General features: G+C 43.8%; 2 protein-coding genes across 4 annotated transcripts in view; both read left to right on the top strand.

Moving 5' to 3' along the window:
- The window catches only part of LOC310877254 (26S proteasome regulatory subunit 4), a 204,882-nt gene extending 182,031 nt beyond the window's left edge, over nucleotides 1-22,851 (top strand). The window contains exons 1-11 of one of the 2 annotated variants that reach the window (XM_083791055.1): nucleotides 14,663-14,681; nucleotides 15,159-15,212; nucleotides 15,659-15,755; nucleotides 16,190-16,314; nucleotides 18,382-18,567; nucleotides 18,760-18,888; nucleotides 18,989-19,085; nucleotides 20,054-20,243; nucleotides 21,088-21,239; nucleotides 21,331-21,485; nucleotides 22,503-22,851. In XM_083791055.1, the coding sequence (XP_083647181.1) occupies nucleotides 14,679-14,681; nucleotides 15,159-15,212; nucleotides 15,659-15,755; nucleotides 16,190-16,314; nucleotides 18,382-18,567; nucleotides 18,760-18,888; nucleotides 18,989-19,085; nucleotides 20,054-20,243; nucleotides 21,088-21,239; nucleotides 21,331-21,485; nucleotides 22,503-22,637 (1,323 nt within the window). In that variant the 5' untranslated portion in view covers nucleotides 14,663-14,678 and the 3' untranslated portion in view covers nucleotides 22,638-22,851. Of the gene's footprint in view, nucleotides 1-14,662; nucleotides 14,682-15,157; nucleotides 15,213-15,658; nucleotides 15,756-16,189; nucleotides 16,315-18,381; nucleotides 18,568-18,759; nucleotides 18,889-18,988; nucleotides 19,086-20,053; nucleotides 20,244-21,087; nucleotides 21,240-21,330; nucleotides 21,486-22,502 lie in introns of those variants that run through there. The other variant, XM_083791056.1, reaches the window with a different exon arrangement.
- LOC310876514 (potassium channel subfamily K member 13-like) lies at nucleotides 281-8,831 on the top strand (the record flags this gene model as incomplete). 2 transcript variants are annotated; one of them, XM_083790070.1, is made up of 5 exons in its annotated part: nucleotides 281-617; nucleotides 4,174-4,583; nucleotides 5,395-5,526; nucleotides 6,435-6,674; nucleotides 8,676-8,831. In XM_083790070.1, 5 exons carry the CDS (start codon nucleotides 281-283, stop codon nucleotides 8,829-8,831), a joined length of 1,275 nt encoding a protein of 424 aa, XP_083646196.1. The 2 variants fall into 2 exon arrangements, with proteins under 2 accessions (XP_083646196.1, XP_083646195.1); XM_083790069.1 differs by having other exon boundaries at nucleotides 6,432-6,674.
- Nucleotides 22,852-23,339: the final 488 nt, after the last annotated feature.

The raw sequence follows: 23,339 nt of genomic DNA, 5'->3' as shown, positions 1-23,339 counted from the left end.
TTCTGTTTGCTTTTTTAGCTTCTCTCTCAACATCCTCAAAGTAATTAAACTGCGCATGTTTTTTTTCTTCCCTCCTCCATGAACTGAGCATCTTCTCGTTGTTCATGCTCGCTCCTTTCTCTTCTCCATGAAGCGCATTTCGGCGGTGGACGATAACAACAGCAGTAGTGTAGTGCGTATTAATAATGTGAGATCACCATCATGTCACTGCCAGAGCAGCAGGTTCCTCACAGCAGCAGCGCGGTAGCAGGCGGCAGCCCCCCACCACCACCACCATACTATGGCGTGTAGAAGCGGCTGTGCGTGCGGCGTCGGGCCACTGAACGAGGACAACGCCAGGTTCCTGATGCTGGCTCTGTTCATCATCAGCTACCTGCTGTGCGGCGCCGCGGTCTTCTCGGCCCTGGAACAGCCCATGGAGCACCAGGCCAAGGCGCGCTGGGCGCAGAGGTTCGAGCGCTTCAGCCAGAAGTACAACCTGAGCGCCGCGGAGCTCAGCGACTTCCTCCGGAGCTACGAGGAGGCGAACGTCGCCGGGATCCGCGTGGACGCCATCAGACCTCGCTGGGACTTCCCCGGAGCCTTCTACTTCGTGGGAACCGTTGTTTCCACCATAGGTGAGATCATGAGACGAGACGGTCCCGCGTTTATTCGGTAGGCTATTTATTTTATTAAAGCAACGTTTGATCTAAAGGCTTCACATGTCGTCACCTAAGCAGTGTTTGTTTGTGAACAAACTATTTCCAATCAAACTCAAAGAACTTTAGTAAGTTTAGAGTTCGTCTTTTGTCGTCTACTGGGCAATGGAGTAACTTTGGTTGATCGTATAGGCTACACATTTTGACTACCGTTCAGAAATGATCTTCCTTCACAATACACTCTTCTGGGTGATATCTATTATATATTTTCTAGTCTCCTATTGTTTATATAGGCTATTTATTCTCAATATCATTGCATTGATATAACATCATTGATTATGGAAGGGCTCTGTGACTGGAACATGGCGTGGGGTATAAAGCTGAATCCAATGGTCAATAATCCCAATATACCTATAGAAAATGTGTAAATGCAAGCAATTCCTGTGAAGTATAAAAGTTCCATAAATACAAAATTAAATCCATCACTATAGGCTGCTTTAAAACTACATTTTACATCAAGATGCATTTAGCCAACAATAACACAACTTGAATTTGACCTTGTTGTGTACAGTCTATACTGTGTAATTTACTCAAATGTGGAAGAATGCACAGCTGCTGCTACACCTGTCAGTCAGGGTTGTTGAACAGCCACGGTCTTTGTAACGTTAAGAGTATATACGCCGTGTTTCAGTGCATGTTTCTAGTAAACATCGTTTCACCGACGACTTTAACCCATTTAGACGAGGACGATTCTACAAATGTCTTCTAAATCATGACAGTTTTCTGAAAAACCTCATGTTTCTATGTCAGTGGTTCTCAAAGTATTTAATGTCAAGGACCCCCAGAATTATATCTAATTGGCCCCTATCTCAAAATATGTTGTTCCAGGGACCTCTCAGAAGCAAAGATTTTAGTTAAAAACGTTCACTCTGAAAGAATATATATTCAAAGATTTGTGCCGCATTTGCACGATAAAAAAAAAATAGCAGACCTACAAGCTCGTAAAACACCAAAAGGGGTTCCCGCCCAGAATGGGTACTTAAAACGCTTATGACATGGGAACAGTCAGACAGTATAGTCGTTGATGAAGAGAGAGAGAAATGGAGAGAGCAGCAGGTGGGGTCTGGCTCACGCAGCGCAATCAGGTGTTCCAACGACAGATGAAAAAAGAGGACGTTTATTTTTGCTTGGAGCTGGTTGAATATCAACATGGTATGTCGCAGGTATATCCGCCTTCAGACCCGATACTGTGATAACCGCATTACACCACAACCAACACTCATACAAAGTACAAACAAACAAGTAAGCTATCATCACTATACAATCAGCAAAACGAGTACAAAACGGGGTACGCATCTGTGTCGTTTTAGATTTCTGCGTTGGCTGTTAAAAAATAGCAGATGTACGGGCTCACATAGCGGGTCACTTTGTGCTGTCTCTGCTGTGCTGCGAGCTTGTGCATCTGCTATTTATTTTTTTATTTTTAATCTTGAAAGTGTGAGAGTGTAGAATCGGCCTCAGGCCTGGATGGGTTGATATGATTGAATTAGAGTGAATACTGAAAACCACCGAGGTGAAACTTAGCATTGCCTTCAGCTGCTGTACTCTCTGACCTGAAAACAATGCCTGTGAGAATCTATACGAGTGGGCATTTGGGTGGGAAGAGTCAATCTACAACTGCAGCCGTGATGCTTAAACATTCAAATATTACGTATATCGTGCATGTTTCTGTATTGTTCTTTCTGTACTACCTAATTCTGTCTATCAGTGTTACACAGTACACACAAGAAAAGCCTATAGCGAAAGCTATTGCAAAACAATTAAAGAGAATTCAATGAGAACATAGAACGAGACTAATCAAACCCCGTGGGAATGATGGTAGTGATTTGCTGGATCCATGGGCTGAAAACACCAATCGTTGTGTGGTTGAGCAAGAACAATATACAGTATAGTGTGTGGGTGTATGTGAGTGTGTGCATGTTCGTGACCATGGGCGACTGTGGCTCAAGAGGTAGAGCAGGTCGTCCAATGATCCATGGGTCGGCGGTTCGAATCCCGACTCCTCCTGTCTACATGTCAAAGTGTCCTTGCTCCTTGGGCAAGACACTGAACCCTAAATTGCTCCCCATGTGCTGGTTGGTACCTTGCATGGCTTCCGCTGCAATCGGTGTATGTGTGAATGTGTGAATGTAATGCACAATCTATGTAAAGCACCTTGGATAAATATATAAATGCACCATTTACCATTTATTTACCATGGGAAAGGGACGGATAGAGAAAAGGAAGGCTATGGATGTAATGTCTGAGTCAAGGACGATGGCAGAGTGAGGGGGAGGTCAGTAATTAAATTATCTTAATTAATGACCGACAAGCTCAAGTTCAACTCCTGCATTTGTAAATGGTTAGGTTTTAGCAGCTGATTCTATGAAACATCTCTTGCCGCCCCCCCACACACACCCATGCATGTATGCATGAGACAGCGAACAGTGAATAAGAGAGAGCAAAAGCAGCAGAGAGAGGGCATCCTTTTGTGACAGTAAGGCTTTGAGAATGTGCTCATGCAGGAAGAGAATCGACAATAATAATAATGATCATGACTTAAAGGGTAAGACCACTTTTTTTAAGGTTTGGGTTGTGTAGTTACTTTGCCATGATGCAACTCCAAATGTGGACAAGAAATAAAAAATAACTGCTCCAGTGATTAGAAATTGATAATTCAAAATTTGCTCCTCATTGACTTACATTGTAGCTAAAACAGCTCTCAAAGTCACTATTTTAGTACGTAAACAAACACAAACAATGTTGATTCAGACAATATAGAGCATCACCAAAACTCATGCTGTTTTATTTTTTCATCAAAATGTTTTCTTCCTGTTGATTTGTCCATTTTATTGGGAAGAAAACCCGGACTGGATCCGTGGATCTGGATCCAGATCTTCAAATAGTAAAATCAACAGGAAGAAAACATTTTTATGAAAAAATAAAACAGCATGAGTTTTGGTGATGCTCTATATTGTCTGAATCAACTTTGTTTGTGTTTGTTTACATACTAAAAGAGTGACTTTGAGAGCTGTTTTAGATACAATGTAAGTCAATGAGGAGCATATTTTGAATTATCAATTTCTAATCACTGGAGCAGTTATTTTTTATTTCTTGTCCACATTTGGAGTTGCATCATGGCAAAGTAACTACACAACCCAAACCTCAAAAAAAGTGGTCTTACCCTTTAAATGAGAAAAACAAATAACCCAATTTATTTGGGTTATTTGTTTGGGACAAATGGGATTGTATTTGGGCCAAATACGGTTTTATTTAGACAGCTAAGTTGTGTACACCAACAGCTGTGTACACCAACAGCTGTGTACACCAACAGCTAATGGATCCAGTTCTGACGGGTTTAATGAAAACCAGGAAAGCAGCTGTCATTTAGATTTTACCGTTGGCTATTCCAACGTACTTGCGTACTGTAATACCTCAAGTTCAGCCAAATGCCTGGCTTAAACGTAAATGTTTTAATGCCCTGTGTGTCCTATAGGGTTCGGGATGACCACTCCCGCCACCATCGGCGGCAAAGTCTTCCTCATGTTCTACGGCCTCATAGGCTGTGCTTCCACCATCCTCTTCTTCAACCTCTTCCTGGAGCGCGTCATCACCGTCATCGCCTACGTCCTCAAGTCCTGCCACGAGCGGCGCCAGAGAAAGGCCGCGGCGCTGCCGCCAAACGGCCGCCGGGTCTCGGAGGGCAGCGGGGGAGGAGGAGGCAGAGGGGAAGGCCTGGCGGGCTGGAAGCCCTCAGTCTACTGCGTGATGCTGATCCTGGGCATTGCGGCGGTCGTGGTGTCCTGCTGCGCCTCCCTCATGTACTCGGCGGCGGAGGGCTGGGGCTACCTGGACTCGCTGTACTTCTGCTTCGTGGCCTTCAGCACCATCGGCTTCGGGGACATGGTGAGCATTAAGAGGGGTGGGACGATAATCGGTATTAGCGTTTATCGTGATCAAACCACTCACAGTGATCGTGTGGTAGAGATTTGAATTCATCGTGAAATCATCCTTCGTCACACACTGGGTAGACTGGAACTCACCTATGCATTTTATGGCATAGGCAGCTCCCGGCAGGCTCCGCCGGGAGAAACTAGGCACAGCTGCTGGACATGAGACTAATTAATTAGAGCGACAGAGAGAGAGAGAGGAGTGTGTGTGTGTCTCTATGCCGAATTGAAGTGGACTCGGCCCCAGACTTTCTTTTCTCCCTGGAAATAAAAAACCTCGAGCTGCAAATTCAGTACCACTTAAACCCTCTAGACGTGATGAAATGGACCTGTAAAGAGCGCATTTTGGTACGTTCTTCTCTCTTCACTCGCCACTTGCTGAGTTCCCTCCAGAATAGGGATGATGGTGGATTGAAGTGGTTAACACAAGTGGCATTCTAAGTTTTAAGCACATTTTGATTATCACGATATCGCTAATCACATGATGTAATCCTGGGCGCTACACTTCCTCTGCCAACCTGGGGGGGCATGAGGAGTCCAAAGTCCACTTGTTCTTACGTGACAGGGGGAGATTCCCCGGGTTGGACGTAGCGCGTGGAAGGAACACGTTAAATCCCATTTCCAACCAGTTCCTTTCCCCTCCATCAGGTGCCCCGGCTGGCCAGGGGGAGGTAGTATAGAGACCAGGATTACGGCATGTTTTTTGTGAGGGTACCTACCCTAGGGGACACGAGGAGAACGTGACATGTCATTTTCATCCCTACCAGGTGAGCAGCCAGCGGGCCAGCTACGAGGGCCAGAACACGGCCGCCTACCGGCTGGGTAACTTCCTGCTCATCCTGACGGGCGTGTGCTGCATCTATTCCCTGTTTAACGTCATCTCCATCATCATCAAGCAGGTGTGCTCAGCGGCGGGGAAAAAAGCACTTGATTGTTTTACATAAGTAAAAGTATCAATACTGCAAATACAGAAATACTCTGTTACGAGTAAAGGTCCGGAATAAAAATGTACTTGAATACAAAAGTGTTGGTATTAAAGTACCAAAAGTAAAAATACAATTGTGCACAATGTCCTGTTTCAAGTTTTCAAATGTACTCATTGTATTGTATAAAATATTTAGACAATAGCAGATCTACAAGCTCACAATGCGTTGCAATGCGACACATTGTGAGCTTGTAGATCTGCTATTTTCAAATGGCCGAAATGTATGTATGGCTGAAGTATGGCTGATGTATGAAGTATAGCTGATGTTATGTATGTACGTATGTATTTCTGAAGTGGTCAATGTATGTTTTGTAATAATAATCCAAATCTGGCCCGGACGGTTAGCTCAACCGTCTGGGCTGTGGGCACCTATAGGCTGCCAAACGGCGTGCCGCGGGTTCGACTCCCGAGCATGACGGCCTTTGCCACTTGTCACTCCCCATCTCTCTCCCCTTTCCTGTCTGTCTACTGTTAACTATCAATAAAGGCATACAAAAGCCCCCCAAAAAACAAATCTTTAAATAATCAAAATCTACAAAGTAGAAGTAAAAGTACAATATTTGCCTCCGAGATCATGTAGTGGAGCAGAACTAAAAGTATTGGAAATTGGAATTACGCAAGTAAAGTACAGAATACCTCAAAATTAACTTAAGTACAGTACTTAAGTAAATGTACTTAACCTCTGTGCCCAGAGTCACATGAGTTTCTATGCATTTCTGTTCAAATTTTGATGTACTTTCTTATTTTCCACTAATCTGCTGATCTATGTGATTTTATATTAAATCTGCTATACTAATATAGTTGACTTCCCCACCACTGCAGGTGCTCAACTGGCTGCTCCGGCGTCTGGAGGCGCCCTGCTGCCGCTGCCTCCCCGGGGGGCAGGGAGGAGGGCACCACCACCCGCACCGGCAGCCCCGCTGCAACGTGGTGGCGCCGGGACACCTGCGCGCACGCCGGGACCCCTCCATCGAGACGGACGCGGTCAGCGAGACGGACGCCGGCGGGCGAAGAATGTCCGGAGAGATGATATCCATGAGGGACTTCCTGGCCGCCAACAAGGTACAGCGTTTAATAATAACAATATGATAGCTTTATATACGAGGCACTTATCTAAGCCAGAGCCATAGAGTAAGACAGAGTTACGACAACTCAGTTCACTTCATGGGGCCAGGCTCTTCTCTGGCTCTTCTCTATGGGCTCGCGCGAGTACATGAACCACGTGACCAGGCTGTTTTCTGCCCCCTCAATGTCGCAACTCTGTCTATACTATATGGCTCTGATCTAAGCCAGTCCACTGTTCATTTTGTTGACTAAGAAAGACTAAGACTAAAAGACTATGGTTTTTCAGGAGAATAAATAGGACTAAGACTAAATGGTGTGTGAGTCAAAAGACTAAATCAAAATATTCTGAAAGAATTAACACAGATCTAAACAAAGTTGCAAAGTGCATAAAAGTGAAGACAAAATAGGATCATACAACAAGAGTGAAATCACGATAGCATGTACAAAATATAAAGTCACGGCACTGAGAAATAATTATTATATAATTAATAATTAAAGAAAAAATTATAGCAAGGCCTTCCAATAAAAGTAGGTTTTAATAAATGATTTAACATCAAGCCTGAGAGCTCCTCCACAGGCAGGTCTTTCTGGAGCCAGAATGACTTTTGTCTTCAGACCTTTGTCTTCCTTTGTCTTCAGACTCGACTCAGGAACAACCAACAAGTTCCAGCCTGAAGACTTGAGGCTGCACACAGGCTAGTAAGGGGTTAATAACTCAAAAATGTAATCAGGGGCCATGGTCATTAAGTGTCCCTCCACAATTCTCACGTCTCCCCTTTTGTGTTCCCTTCATTGGCTTCTGGGTTGCTACTAGTTATGGCCATTTGGAGAAATGTTATTAACCGGTAACCTTTTGAAGAGAAATGGAAGTTTCAGTTTAATGCATCGTCTTTTTTCTGGCCATCACTAGTTGCTACTACCTGCACCCAGTACAAAACGCTGGTGAATGGTGACGGCCTACAAGGGAACCAAAGTCAGGACATGATCCAACCCACAACTCTTCCCGCTCACTTTAGATCAACAGGAAGGTTCAAGCGAATAGAGCCTTCTCTAAAACACCCTGGCCGACATTCCACACAACCTAGACCTAGACTCTTCTAGCTCCTGGCTCTCAAACTCCAAAACTTGTAGTCAGAACGGCAGACTCACTCCCAATTATTATAAAACGACAAAATATGATGTCATAACTTGGTGTAAGAATGGGGATTAAAGGATTTATGTCCCAGCAGGATCTGGAGAAACTTGCATGCATTATAACATCCATTATGTGTCTACAGCTCTCCCTAAAATTCAATCAAATGACTGCAGTTCAGTTAATTCCGAACACTGCTACTCCAGACAAGTCCTTACTAATACCAAGAAAGTGGATTATACCGGTATATCACTCAAGTTCTTAGATCTTTCCACGGGCTCATTGTCTGTCAAAAATGTATTTCAAAATTATACTATTGGTTTATAAAGCATTGAATGGTTTGGGGCCAACATCTTTATGTCTCAGTGCTCATTGTTTTGTGCAAAGCACTTTGACTGACAGACAGACAGACAGGCACAGTGATGTAAATAGTTTTTCAATGTAATGGGTCCCGGGACCCAGGGGTGGCCTTTTAGATGGGTCCCAGGGACATTTTATGAGTCCTACTTCAACAACGTTAGAGTACAGTACTGAGTACAGTATTGCATCCCAGGACCCCGGAGGGTGACACGATTGTGTCCTTTCTCAATTTAGTGAGTCTAAGGATACAGGATGCAGGTTATTTGCTTCACTGCAGGCAGGCAGACAGACAGACCTCTTTATACTGTATAGCACATTTCAACGTTTCAAAGTCTCAATGCTTTGTTTTGTCTTTTGTGTAAAGAACTTTTAATTAACTTTATACACCTTATACGCCTTTATACACTATCTCACATCGACAGAATCATGCAGCGCTGCCAGAAACAGACAGTATTTGCTTCCTTCCTTGTCTATTAATTTCCTTTCCTTCTGTCCCCACGCCACAGGTGAACCTCGCCATAATGCAGAAGCAGCTGTCAGAGATGGCCAACGGGCACCCTCGCCCGTCCGGCTCCAGCTCGCGGCAAAACGGTTTCTCTGGAGGGGTGGGCGCCCTTGGCATCATGAACAACCGACTGGCAGAGACCAGTGAGGACAGATAGGGTCAAAAGGACTCACTCGGGTCCATTTTAGAGCGACGCAAAGGGGACAAGACAACTATCGACAAGACACACCGGGCGGGTTGTCAAAGCCAAGGGGCTGCCTTCTACGGGCGGAACATCATCGTCTCACGGGCGTTGTCAGAGTGAATAAATGAATACATCATATTTCCATCACATGATATTGGACGGCGAGCCGGCCCCACGGGGCTACACTTACGGTAGGAATCACATTGCGCCGCGACAGAATGCAGGCACTTGAAAGATACATCATAATCTGTCGGAGTCTCACACGGCCCCAACGTGCCAGGAACGTTCCCCCACGGGGGACAGCAGTTTCCATGGTGACGGAACAGCCTGTTTTAGACCCTGTATCCACGCGTTTCAGTCAGATTCAGACCTGATGGGGAACTTTGTGTCTAAGTAACGCTGACTGTAAACCTTGACTGTGCTCGGTGTGCTGCACCTCTGACCCCTCTCTACCGCCTTGTCCATCACCAAGACCCAACATTGTCATTATATGATTATATTCAACTGGCTGTCCTGGACATAATCTGGTTATTCTCCAGCCCAATCATATCCAAGAGAAGTAGTTTATAGTTTCCTGAATGTCTATATTCAACTACATTTATTACTTTTTTGAAGTTATATTTTCAGGTGAAGGAGTTTAAGTATCTCGAGGTCTTGGAGATCAGCCGGGGAATCGGAGCAGCAGGGGTGGTATTGCAGTCGCTGTTGTGACGGAAGGAGAGCTGAGCCAGAAGGCAAAGCTCTCTGTCTAGAGAGCAATCTTCGTTCCTACTCTCACCTATGGTCATGAAGTGTGGGCCATGACCGAAAGAAAGAAAGAAGGTGGCTGGCATCTCCCTTAGAGATAGGGTGAGAAGTTCAGTTACGTAAGAGAGACTCGGAGTAGAGTCGCTGCTTCTTTGCCTGGAAAGGAGCCAGCTAGGTGGTTCGGGCATCTGGTTAGGATGCTCTCGAGCATCTCCCTAGGGAGGTCCTTGGGGCTGGTCCCACTGGGAGGAGACCCCGGGGCAGAACAAGGATGAGAGCGAGGGATTACATCGACTCGCTGGCCTTGGAACGCCTCGGGATCCCCCAGGAGGAAGTTACTAATGTTGCTCTGGAGAGGGAAAGCTGGAGCTCTCTGGTGGAGCTGTTGCCCCGCGACCCGACTACGGATAAGCGGTTGAAGATGGATGGATGGATGGATTTTCAGCCCTTTATTAATAGTCCTCACAGTGTAGAGATAAGGGAACAGGGAGAGAGAGTGACATGCAGCAAAGGTTCACCGGGCCCGGGAATTGAACCCGGGACTTACTGTCTGCTTGGCTATCAGTGCACATGAGGTGTACATTCATTAGCAGACTGTAATTCAGTCCAGGGTTTGGCTGAATGTGAGCTTTCTGAACATTAACGGTACTTGAGATGTGTTATTTCCCTCATCTTGAACATCTCTCTCTCTCTATGTAGCATGGAATAATGCCCAGGCTGCTAGGTAAATACTACAGGATCTTTTCAGACCTTCAACCCCCTCTATTTCTTGGCCTGTAGCTTTAATGGAGGGACACACTTTGCCGTTGGCTATTTTGACAGTATTTAGCTTGTTGCTCCCACGGAAGCGTTTGTTCTATTTCTGAATGCATCAAAAGTGCAGGAAAGTGCACGAAAAGTCCGTGTGAAAGGAAGCCACAGCCAGGCTGGCTCCAGGCTGGCTACGTTTGGTCAAAGATAGAAGCAAAACAGAGGGAGAAAGAGACAATGGTGAATTCAGTGGTTCCCAAACTCATTCCCAAGATCATTTAAGATTAACGTGTAACATTGTTTTCTCACTAAGTAAACAAACCGACATACAGTATAAGTGTATACCGGGCATCTGCACATTTATAAAGTAACGATTTAGCGACTTAAGACCTTTTTAATACCAAATTGGCCAAATTGTCAAATATATATATAATTAGAAAGAGGCAAACACTGTTAAAATAGCCGATCTACCATGCAGGTTGTAGCTTGTAGTTCGCCTATTTTCACAATATTTATCTGTGGAACCGAGTCAAACTAAATGTAATGCAAACAATTCCAAGTGCTTGTCAGGGTGGGGGGTCCCCAGTTCAAATATGATTATTTTGGGGGCTCCCCAGTTCAAATATGATTCTTTTGGGGGCTCCCCAGTTCAAATATGATTATTTTGGGGGCTCCCCAGTTCAAATATGATTATTTTGGGGGCTCCCCAGTTCAAATATGATTATTTTGTGGAGGTCGCAGCCTGAAAGGTTCGGGAACCCTTGATTTTCGGGTGACAATGTGCATTTTCTCAGACTGTCGTCATTGCATAGAATGCATACTGACTGACAGTGTGAGGCTACTCCAGGTCGCTTTCTGCAGATAGTCTGTGTCTGGTTTTAGTGGATCTGTTAGTCCCAAGAGGCAAAAGGAAATAGCCAAGAGGAAACTAGCTTTATAGTAAACACGCTGACCAGGAAAACAGTCATGTTCTGGAGAAATAAGTGTACCTACCGAGGCCTATACAGTATAAATCAGCAGAGAATGTGCTATAATATTTTTGTATGGGTCAATTTATTATTTGCTTTATCTAAACAAAAATGGTAGAAATACCAACTCTGTGAGCCATCTCATTATTGTGATTTCTTTGGAAAGACACAATTGAGGGTCAGATAGCAAATAAAGTTAGTAAAGCATATGCTGAGCAATTTATTTATTCATGTTCAATTAATAATCTATTAAAAATGTAATTTTCTCATTTAATGAATCCATTCCCAATCTACAGTATGTGACTAGCTTAAAGAACAACTTGTAGAATACTGAGGACATAGTCCAAATAAATCAACGTACACCCTGTCTTGTTGATTTTGTGTATTGAATGTAGAAATGACATTGGTATTATGATAATATCACATCACATCAGTTGGGGGAATATCCAATTGGGAGTAAGTGCTTCACAACTTATAACTTGTACAATTATTATTGTTTGTACGTGTGTGTGTGTGTGTGTGTGTGTGTGTGTGTGTGTGTGTGTGTGTGTGTGTGTGTGTGTGTGTGTGTGTGTGTGTGTGTGTGTGTGTGTGTGTGTGTGTGTGTGTGTGTGTGTGCGTGCGTGCGTGCGTGTACCTGGCCATCTGCACTTATGCTGCATGATAAGTTGCATGTACTGTATGTATGTACTGCATGAACAATCTTGATTTGATTTTATGATACAAGAAAAGAATTGTACATGTTCATCTGAGAAGCGTCAAGGATAAAAACACAATAAAGTTTCCATTGTAGTCTCTGCCAATCCAATCTTTCCCATGAGTGTGTGTGTGTGTGTGTGGGGGGGGGGGGATATACAACACAAAAAAAAACAATTTGCCCACAACACAGCACAGCAACTGACACAACACAGCTGAAATATAATAAATACAAGAAAGCTCGTTCCAAAACTCGATTCTCAAATCCGGTGACCTCGGAACGGTCGCCACCAGGTATTCCTAAAGTGTTCAAAGCACACATTACAGCCATCACTTGATCCTGTAGGTTTACACTTTATAATTATAATTAGTCAAAACATGACTATTGTAACTCCCTCCTTAGTCCTTACTGGTCTACCGGCATGTGCACTTAAGCCTCTCCAATTGATCCAAAATGCTGCAGCTCGCTTAGTCTTCAACCAGCCAAAATTCTCGCATGTCACCCCCCTTCTCCACTCCCTCCATTGGCTCCTGGTCGCAGGAGTACAAAACTCTGATTCTGGCATTTAAAGCAACCAAAGGTATGGCACCCCCATATCTTGCTAGTCTGATCGAACCTGGAGGTAGGTACCTTCACTAAAAGCACCGGGACAACGCACCACACGACCAAAACTCTTCCCTCTTCTGGCTCCAAAACTATGGAATGCACTTCCCATTGCAATCAGAACTGCAGACTCACTCCCAGTCTTCCACCGTAGTCTGAGCACCCACCTCTTCAGACTCCATCTTAGCTCGTAGCACTTGATATTGCCCCGACGACCTTACGCAATCGTACGCAAAGGCTCAACTTATGTAACTTAGATAGCATTTTATGTAGACATTGCACTATATAGTATATACAGTATGCATAGTTCATTTAGATATTCCACTCTTAGGTTCTTAGCATACGTAAGATTCATGATGACTATTTTTACTATTTGATGTATTACCATGTCTTTTGTTCCTGCTTACTGTAAGTCGCTCTGGATAAAGGCCTAAATTGTAAATTGCATTCAGTCTGCAGTTCTGATTGCAATGGGAAGGTTTTGGAGCCAGAAGGCTTCCTAACCTTAACATCAGTAAAACTATGCCTAACCCTAAACTTATGCCTAAAGTAAAAACGTAACATCAGTAAAACGAATACAATGATACTACAACCGCTGGGGGCGAGGAGACTCAGGCGAGCGGTCCGCAAACAAAATGGGGGTGTGAGTCGTGTGTTTTGGGGTCAGCGTTCCAGTTACCGACCGAAATAACCACCACAACATCTAGGCCTACAGAAACAGCACACTCAGGTCACATGTTCAAAACAGCTCAACCTGAGTTGACTGAAAAGGACCTTGATGATGAACATGTGAGTTACAGTTACGGTACTATTGTATCATAGCAATGATAAATGGCCTGTTGAAGTAGGCAAGGCGACCTTGCTGCTGAGAACAAAATCACACTTGAAATGAACTGAAGCAGTGATAAAGCATTTCATAACAAAAGGCCTGCCAACACTCTGTTTGTTGCTGCACACGCACACATACACAAGTTAACACAACATACACAATATACTCAGAAATAGGATGACGAGGCATAGAACATGCACCCACAGAGACAGTCAGCCGTTATGTATTACATTGTGACTATATGAATGTGTGTGTGCGTGCGTGATAACTAAATTGGCAAATCTCAGAATTAATTTATATTTATGCTGTCTGTTGAGTGACAGACAGACCAAGGGTCAAAATTATTTTCACCATTTCTAATGTATTAGCACTGTTGCTTACTTATTGCTATTAGGCATTATTATGTGCATGAAGGATACTATAGCCTTTTTTTCCTTTTCTTTTTTAGTGGGCTGACTAGGCTCACCGTAATTGTGGCTTGTCCAACGCAGAACAGATGACTGGTTTTGCAGCTTGAGGAAAAATGACTGGATAAACCCTTCTCATGATGAGTCAGCACTCAGCAGTCACCTACCAACACTAGAAAACACAAATAATTAAAATGATTACTATTCATTCAAGCTATAGGAGTGCCTTATTTCCAGGCAAGCAGTTTTCTTTTACAACTTTTAAACGTATACAATCTAAAGTATAATATTATATCATCATAGTTATATAAATATTTACATTTTTAAAACATAATTAAATCATCATATAGGCTAGCTTACTTTACGTGAGGTCTAATGTTGTTAGTTGGTAACAAAGTGGACTCTTATCTTTAACGCTTGAGAGCGTAAAATGAAACCAAATGGACCCGTAATTAGAAGAAGTTTTTTTTTTTAAACGTTCCATCTTTACTCAAGTTGCCTGTTGTGTTGTCTCTCCTTATGGTACCGATTAATGATCAACAACAGCATGGAATTGTGGACAATTGTGGAAATCTTTTCCAACGACAACAAAATATTAAAAGTTTTTCTTCTGATAGGCTGAGAGGCTAGTAATAAGACAAGTCTCGTGGTGGTCCGTGGCTTAAATGCCGAATAAATAATTAATGGACCTATATGAAAAAGGTTGAAAACCACTGGTTGTTAACTTGTTTGACCTGCGTCTAGTACGTGCGTATGGGTTTGTCCCACAGAGCGACCCTTACTTTCTGACTTGACGTCATTCTAGAGCGACAAGCAACAATGGTAAGTGAGCAAGCATTTTCTTTCCCTTATGGTTCATATTTTGGAATAAAAAATTAACACGGATTCTGCTCACATGACATCGCGCGTTGTACTCACAACGACGCATTCTGTGTTTTTGGACCGCTTCGGGGGAAATAATGATTGTCCCAGACGCGAATTAACCACAGAATGAAAAAGTGTTTTCGAGCTTGCCGACGTTAGCTCGTTGCTAACAGTAGTCATCATGATGACTGTCCCGTTTGAAAGAACCTCCAATTAATACGTTAAATCATTCACATCCCTTTTTTAATTTGATCACATTCATTTATGATCCTAATTGGAAGCTGTTACCCGTGATCTTCGTAATGATGTATGCTATTATGAATCTCAGTTAGCTTGGCAGTTGTTAGCATGACAGCAATCAAAACATAACGGGGCAATTAAATACTGACAATTGTGAATTGGTAGATGATATGTCTAATATAATGTGTTTTTCAGGGTCAAAGTCAGAGTGGAGGTCACGGTCCAGGAGGTGGCAAGAAGGATGACAAGGTGAGGAGAATGACACAGCTTCTTCTGGCTAATATTGTCAAAGCCTGTTTTGGTGACCATCTTGCATGGCTTTATGGACTGTTATTGTCGCCATGTAATCACTATAACTACCATTACAAACGCTTTGGTGCACAGCATAGTGAGCATACCTTTGTTAATTAAAGGAGCTGTGTAAGGAAAGTGTCTAGATATGACATGTCATATATTGAGGTTGTAGTAGGGAAGTGAGTGGAGCAGGACACATTGCAATTTAATTGTATTTCACCCAGTAAGACCCAGTGAGGCCGATTCTACAAATGCCTTCTAAATCAATAGTTCTCACACTTTCAAAAGTTGTCAAATTTCCTAAATGGGTGCTTTCCTAGTTTTAATGGGTTATTTATATGGTTTTTTCTTTCATTTTCTTTTTTCGACCCCTATTCTGACCCCTGTCTTCACCTGGACAGGACAAGAAGAAGAAGTACGAACCTCCCATTCCTACCAGAGTTGGCAAGAAGAAGAAGAAGACCAAGGGACCGGACGCTGCCAGCAAGCTCCCATTAGGTATGGAGAAGATGTATGAATTAATCAGATCAAGTGACAATCAAATAATCTATTCATAATCTTTCCCTATTTTGGGGATGTCATTATAGGTGAAAATGTAAGCACAGATATTGATGATGCAATAATAATGTGACCGTCAATGGCTAAATTCTACATTTAATTTTATACTCTTCTCATTCAGGGAAAAAAGTATATTTTTTGATTGATTACTTTATTAACACTTTTGGCCAAGCCCCTATGGGGCCTAGGCTTGTTTCCATTGTGGTCCTCTGTATAATATCGGAATCGGATCTGTCATATAATTTCATAATCATGCACCCCAAAAAATAATCGATAGTTGCAGTCCTAGCCCTACATGAGTTAACACACAGTTGAAGTGATTGATAAACTTGTGTGTGTGTGTGTGTGTGTGTGTGTCTGTGTCTGTGTCTCAGTTACGCCTCACACTCAGTGCCGTCTGAAGCTGCTGAAGCAGGAGCGCATCAAGGACTACCTGTTGATGGAGGAGGAGTTCATCAGGAACCAGGAGCAGATGAAACCCCTGGAGGAGAAGCAGGAGGTCAGAACGTTATTTAAACTGTTCACACACACACACACACACACACAGAGGAACCAGGAGCAGATGAAACCCCTGGAGGAGAAGCAGGAGGTCAGAACGTTATTTAAACTGGTCACGTCACACACACGGGAACCAGGAGGAGAAGCAGGAGGTCAGAACGTTATTTAAACTGGTCACACACACATAGAGGAACCAGGAGCAGATGAAACCCCTGGAGGAGAAGCAGGAGGTGAGAGTTATTTAAACTGGTCTCTCACACACACACACACAGAGGAACCAGGAGCAGATGAAACCCCTGGAGGAGAAGCAGGAGGTCAGAGTTATTTAAACTGGTCTCTCACACACACACACACAGGAACCAGGAGCAGATGAAACCCCTGGAGGAGAAGCAGGAGGTCAGACTCATGGACTCAAGCAGTGTTGTTTTTGTCGAAAATATTCGTCAACTACCTTTTTTCACTGACAAAAACTAAATTAAAACAAAGCTATTATGACTAAAATGTATGATTATGAATATATATATATATTCTTTCACAGTGCACGTTTTTAACTCAATTCTTTGCTTCTGAGTCGACTAAATAATTTATAAGAAGAAAAACAAAACAAATAGTGTTGTCTCCTGCCTTTATTTTCTTCTTTCTAATGATTTGATAGGCCCAAAATATTGTGTTCATTGTCATGATTTGTCACGATCCAAGTTGGCTTTGTCCGCGGCGTAACCGTCTTTAAATAAATACTTAAAGAAAATCCTATGGGAGAAATGCATTGCATTTCATTTCCTGGGCCACTCGTCGTTCTGAAAGGGGGAGCGACTGCGACGCTCTATACAGAACAGCAATAAGCAGCTTTCTTAAATAAATAAAAAAGAGTTTGTACAAGCATACAATAAATATATATTAATGACATAAGATGTCATGTCATAGAAATACATGGGCAGGATTTCGGTTGAGGTCAGCAGCACTCTGTCAAATTGCCTTTATTCTTTGTTAGGACAAAAAAGGTGCTTTTCTTTGTTTCCTTATTCAGGGATTTAATTTTCAGTTACTGAAGTGTCATTAAGGAAGCTTTGGGGTAGTTATTGGGACTATTATGTGGCACCTTTCTGTTTGTTTGCACACAGTGTGTATGGCAACATTTTGGATTCTATGATGTTGAGGGGACACGGGAACTCGATACAACTCACAACGTTTACAATACCATATTGCCTACTGACATCCAGAGATGCAGTCAAGACAGCCATCCCGATCCCGAACACACGGACAGCTGCCCATGCACTCAGAAAAGGCGACTAGAATTACGAAGTCCATCGGTACTTTTATTGCAAAGGATTTACGTTCACATTCGGTCGTGGGGAGCGACGGATTCCGGGCCATGTTAGCACTTTGGAGCCACACTACATCGTCCCATGTCGGCCACATTTCACAGGCGAGTTTTATCGAGTTCTCGTGTCCCCTCAACCGCATACAATCCAAAATGTTCCCTTTCTGTCATCTTTTTTCTCTTCCCCTCCCTATAATCGATGTTTGACATTTGTGCATCGATGAATTATCGCCCATGATGGCATCTCTATTAATTGACTAATCGATTTCCCCCCCCCACCACTAGTAAATACTTTCCCCCCTTCTGTATAAACATCGGAACATCGGATTAAATAAACACCTATGTCCGACGTGATCTCACCAAAGAGAATTTTTGTGATCAAAGACGTTTTTGGTCAGACTCGGTCGCATTCTGACTTTCTTTTTTTCCTCTCCACCAAATTCCAATAAAATCATCTAATAGTCTGTCGGCAACCGGAAACCAAAGTATTATTTTGTTAGGCCTTATTGCTGCGATCAGAGATCAATTGTTATTGTTCAGGCGAGACGGCAGGCAATTACTGCATGTTTCTGTGAGGGTACCTACCCAGGAAGGCTGTTCAGTGTTGACTAGCGGACTGTTGCTGATTCAGCCGGCTCAGAATTACACCAATTATTGCCCCCATTGTCCAATTTCAAAGATTGGTCGCAATTTCACCTGCATTAGAGGGGATAGTCTAATATCATCCATTATTTTTGTTTCTTTCAGGAGGAGAGATCCAAGGTTGATGACCTGCGGGGAACCCCCATGTCCGTAGGCACTCTGGAGGAAATCATCGACGACAACCACGCCATAGTGTCTACGTCTGTGGGCTCGGAGCACTACGTCAGCATCCTGTCCTTTGTGGATAAAGACCTGCTGGAGCCTGGCTGCTCCGTACTGCTAAACCACAAGGTAACGGGCCGGGCGATGGGTTCTATGCACACTCACCATTTTGGAAAGAACATCCTTACCGCTGTTCCATTCTGGTCAAAATAGCCATGGTCTTAAAATATCCATGATTGCAGACGAGTTTATTTCATTTATTTATTCTTCAAAAAGAATGTTTTGATAACGACAGTTGCTGTGATTGTCGCCACCCCGTAGGTACATGCTGTGATCGGGGTGCTGATGGACGATACAGACCCCCTGGTGACAGTGATGAAAGTTGAGAAGGCCCCCCAAGAAACCTACGCCGACATCGGAGGACTGGATGCTCAGATCCAGGAGATAAAGGTACACACGTGTGCTTCATTCCAGCCTGAACATAACGCCCATTGGCTCCGCCCAGCCTAAAATAAACTAATGTATGTTGTCTTTTCTTTTGTGTTGGTAGGAGTCAGTGGAGCTGCCTCTTACACACCCAGAGTATTATGAGGAAATGGGCATAAAGCCCCCAAAGGGTGTCATCCTATATGGTCCACCTGGCACAGGTGAGTGCTATGAATGAATACAGGCCATTTTTACATGTGCATGCACTGATTCCATTCATATGGAAGGTATAGGAAACCCCACACGTGGATGTAGAACACCCCCCACGTTCTGCTCCAAACAAAAGCTGTAACTAACGACAGCAACGATGATGCAAACGACAATCAAGTTTCCTTTCTTTCTCTGTATATCTCTCCTCACTCTCTCTCTCTCGCCCTAAAAGGACACGCAAAGCAAGTGTTTAATGACAGCAATCAGTCTGTTCAGCATTACATGTGGGATCTGATGAGACAGTGAACATTCATCGAGCTCTCTTGTTGCATTTAGTGTTTTTTTCTGTGTCTGGGTGGCTGTCACTCTGACCTTTTTGAAAATCCTCTCTTCTCCAGTCAAATTCTGGTCACTCGCTCCACTCATATACTCTTGTGTAGACTATCCTTCTTTAGATTGAGAATGCTGGATCTTTCATGTACTAATCTTCTCAAAAATAATGTTCTAGGCCAATGCGGTGTACCCTAACCAGTGTACGTTATCAGGAAATGTGTACTTTCCCCGGAAAGTACGACGAGCTCTATCAGTAACCATTTCTGGTCAGCCTCCCAAACCTCTGGGGTAGTTGATGTGTGTAAGGGACGGAAAAGGAGATGTACCGTTAATTTTATGAATATGTAGTACAGGAATTGTATGTAGTCTAACCTTTGAATTCTCCAGTGCTTCCTGTCTGTATAAACTTGCATTACACTGCATTGGTAAATTCCATCCATTCATGTGGGACCTTTTTTGAAGTGCAATATGCTGCAAGGGGAAAGCAGAACGTTCCACAAAACTCTACATAAGAGCACTGTTTGATTGATCCAAACGCATGGGGTCTCAGTTGGATCTGCTTACTATGTGGTACACTCGCAGACAGACATTAAAGTGGTAAAATGCCAGCTACTGATGATGTTTTTGTTTGCTCCCTTTGTTCCAGGTAAGACCCTGCTAGCCAAGGCGGTAGCCAACCAGACATCAGCCACCTTCCTTCGGGTGGTGGGCTCAGAACTGATCCAGAAATACCTCGGAGATGGACCCAAGTTGGTGCGAGAGTTGTTCAGGGTGGCAGAGGAACATGCCCCTTCCATCGTTTTCATTGATGAGATAGATGCCATCGGGACTAAAAGGTACCCATGAGAGAGAGAGAGAGAGCCTATGAACATCAGAGCAAGGTGTCATGTGTCATGAGGAGATGCCTCGGACGGTGTTTAGGAGTTTGATTTGATGCTTGTCTAAAGGTGACCACACACTGTAGGGAGCCATATTTATGCAGTCTGGCTGGTGCTATGACGAACATCAGTGTGTATAACCGCTACCAACACATAGAAATACCAGGATGTTCATTGTTTTTGTTAACGAAAACCTTTACCAGGAGGATTACTGTGTCAAATTACAGGAATTGATCACTGTCTGCTTATTTATGCGCAAACAGTGAAAAATGGCAGGACAATTTCAGCTCATTTGGAGAATTGCAAATCCATAACATCATCTGCCTGGACAAGACAGGGTCCTTTTTTGTTTTCTCAAGGGAAAACATTGCTCCCTGAATACATTAGCAGACATAGGTCATAGTTATTGCATTTGACATTTGATTTAACTTTAGATTCCACTACTCCCACAGTGGAACCGGACCGAGGGCGGTAATCGTGACTTTACCTTTTTCATAATTCATGCATTGTGCAAATGTAACGCGTTTGCTGCAAACTCTGCTAACAACAGAGAACATGTCCAGTTCAGGAGTCTAATTCTGGCGTGTCCTCTTTGCCTACTTAAGTTTGGTTGCCCTTCATTTCAAGGGCCACTCTCTGCAGAGGCAAGAAAGAGACTGGGCAGGCAGTTGCCAGGGGCAACTAATAACGGTTTAGAGCACAGAAACAAAAGCTATGCTTCACATTGGAGAGATAAGATACTGTATGTTGGGCTGTGTTGAGGCCAGGCTGACTTTGTTCTGTCCGTGTGTGTCTGGTGTAGGTATGACTCCAACTCTGGTGGTGAGAGAGAGATCCAGAGGACCATGCTAGAGCTTCTCAATCAGCTGGACGGCTTTGACTCGCGGGGAGACGTCAAGGTCATCATGGCCACCAACCGAATAGAGACCCTGGACCCAGCCCTCATCAGACCAGGTCCCATTTCACTAGCTCCTTTTGATAATTCATATGCTCACTGTCGACTCATGCACTAACCTCTGACCCCATGCACTGACCTCTCCTACAGGGAGAATCGACCGTAAGATTGAGTTCCCCTTGCCTGACGAGAAGACCAAAAGGAGGATCTTCCAGATCCACACCAGCCGCATGACAGTAGCTGACGATGTCACCCTTGATGACCTCATCCTGGCAAAGGACGACCTATCAGGGGCAGATATTAAGGTGCGGGACAAAAAAAAGACTGCTTTAACTTGTAATAATTTTGAGAAGCACCACGGTCTAGGTTTCTTAAGGCAGTGTTAGTGTGTCAAAGACCCCACAATTGATTTTGGCTGTAGACCCCCATCTGAAAATGTTTTGTGCCGGGGGCCCGCAGAAGAGAAGATTTGAACACTTTTGCAGTCGCAACGTGGCACAAAGTGGCAGCTGTGAGCTTGAATATCAGATTTCTTTTTAATATCCAGCATATAAATGGATAAAGCCGTTAAAATGATTGTGATGCTGTATTAACACATTTTGCTGGGGACCCCCACAAGGACTCCTGGGGGCCCCTGGACCCCACTTTGAGTACCACTGTCTTAAGGTATCCCAGTGCTGAGGTCATTTGCTGAGTTGTGTAGGTGTAAGCCAACATTGTGGAACCCCACTTATTTGCCTTACTCTGCTGCCCTCTTGTGGGGTCTTTCACAATGGCACTTTGAAAATGCCTTTAGCAGCATCATGTGGCACCTGTGTGGCCCACTTAACGTTAAATGGCACTCATATTAGTTGGAATAGAAAAATAATGAGGGTGCTTTAAACAGCTTTCTCTGTGCCAAAAAAAAGATCATATGTCAAATAGGTAGCAACCACTTTGTAGTCCATACAAGGCCATTTTCTCTTGGCGTATTCGATTGCCTCTGTTTTACCCAAAGGGATTTAGCAGGGAATGGAGACGTTGGACCAAATTAAATCGCAACAGAGTGGGAAGTTAAATAACGTCTCGGTCAGGTGGAAACCTCATTATGTCCAAAACTGTTACTTTTCAGCATTCAAATTCAGATCTACAAGCTTTGCGCCGTGCTTCGAGCTTGCGCATCTGCTACCTTTGATGCTTTTGTGACAATGTAGTATGAACAAGTAGGGCCGTTAATTTATGAAAAACACAAAGTTGGAGTATGTCGATTAGATAGGTTTCTGCCCCGACAGCAATGCTGATGTCTCTCATGGTTTTCCATCTGTTGTCCTCTCGTCTTCTAGGCCATCTGCACAGAGGCAGGCCTGATGGCACTGCGAGAGCGCCGAATGAAGGTCACCAACGAGGACTTCAAGAAGTCAAAAGAGAACGTCCTTTACAAGAAACAGGAGGGCACACCGGAGGGACTGTACCTCTAACCTTTCACCATTTCACCCTTTCATGCCCCCCTCTCACCGGCCCCCCCCTCCCGTTACGGCACCCGCCCATCGCAGTGTGAAAGAGAGAGTAAAGGGGGAGTCAGACGTTGTATTGTCTGTCTTCCTCCGAGAGAGTTTTTGATATTTGTTTTTTTTTGTGCATGTCATGTCTGGCTTATAATTATCCACAATATGAAAATAAACGTATGGAAAAAGACGGCTGGTTCTTTGACTTGGTACATTGTCTTGTTTGAGAGGATGCGACATGTGTCTGCGGAGGAGGAGGTGTACCCATGGAGGTGAACCCATGGTCATGTCCCCAGGGTACCGTGTTCCCCAAGACGGGGCATAGAGTGAGCGCTCGTCTTGGTTCACGTGATAACCTGTTCTGTCCAACATGGCTTCAAACTCTACATTCGGATGATCCGGTTTCTTCCCGTTATTAGATTGCGGCATAACTCCAGTTAATTGTGGATAATCATGAAATACGGTATGCAATTTGCTCCAATCACAATGCTGTCAGCTCTGTGTCCCAGACATGGTTAACTGTGGTACGACTTTGTATGTGAAGTCGCATGGATTCACCTTGTTTTCCACTACTTTCCTTCATGAACTGAAGTACCTGTTCTCATCGCTAAACATCTGAGATAACGGCTAAGGCCTGAGGGGACAGCCTGTCCTCCCTCATGCTGAAATTAATTC

Source organism: Protomyctophum parallelum (assembly GCF_964188405.1).
Source record: "Protomyctophum parallelum genome assembly, chromosome: 19".
Classification (NCBI taxonomy): Eukaryota; Metazoa; Chordata; class Actinopteri; order Myctophiformes; family Myctophidae; genus Protomyctophum; species Protomyctophum parallelum.
This window is presented reverse-complemented; position numbering and strand designations above follow the sequence as displayed.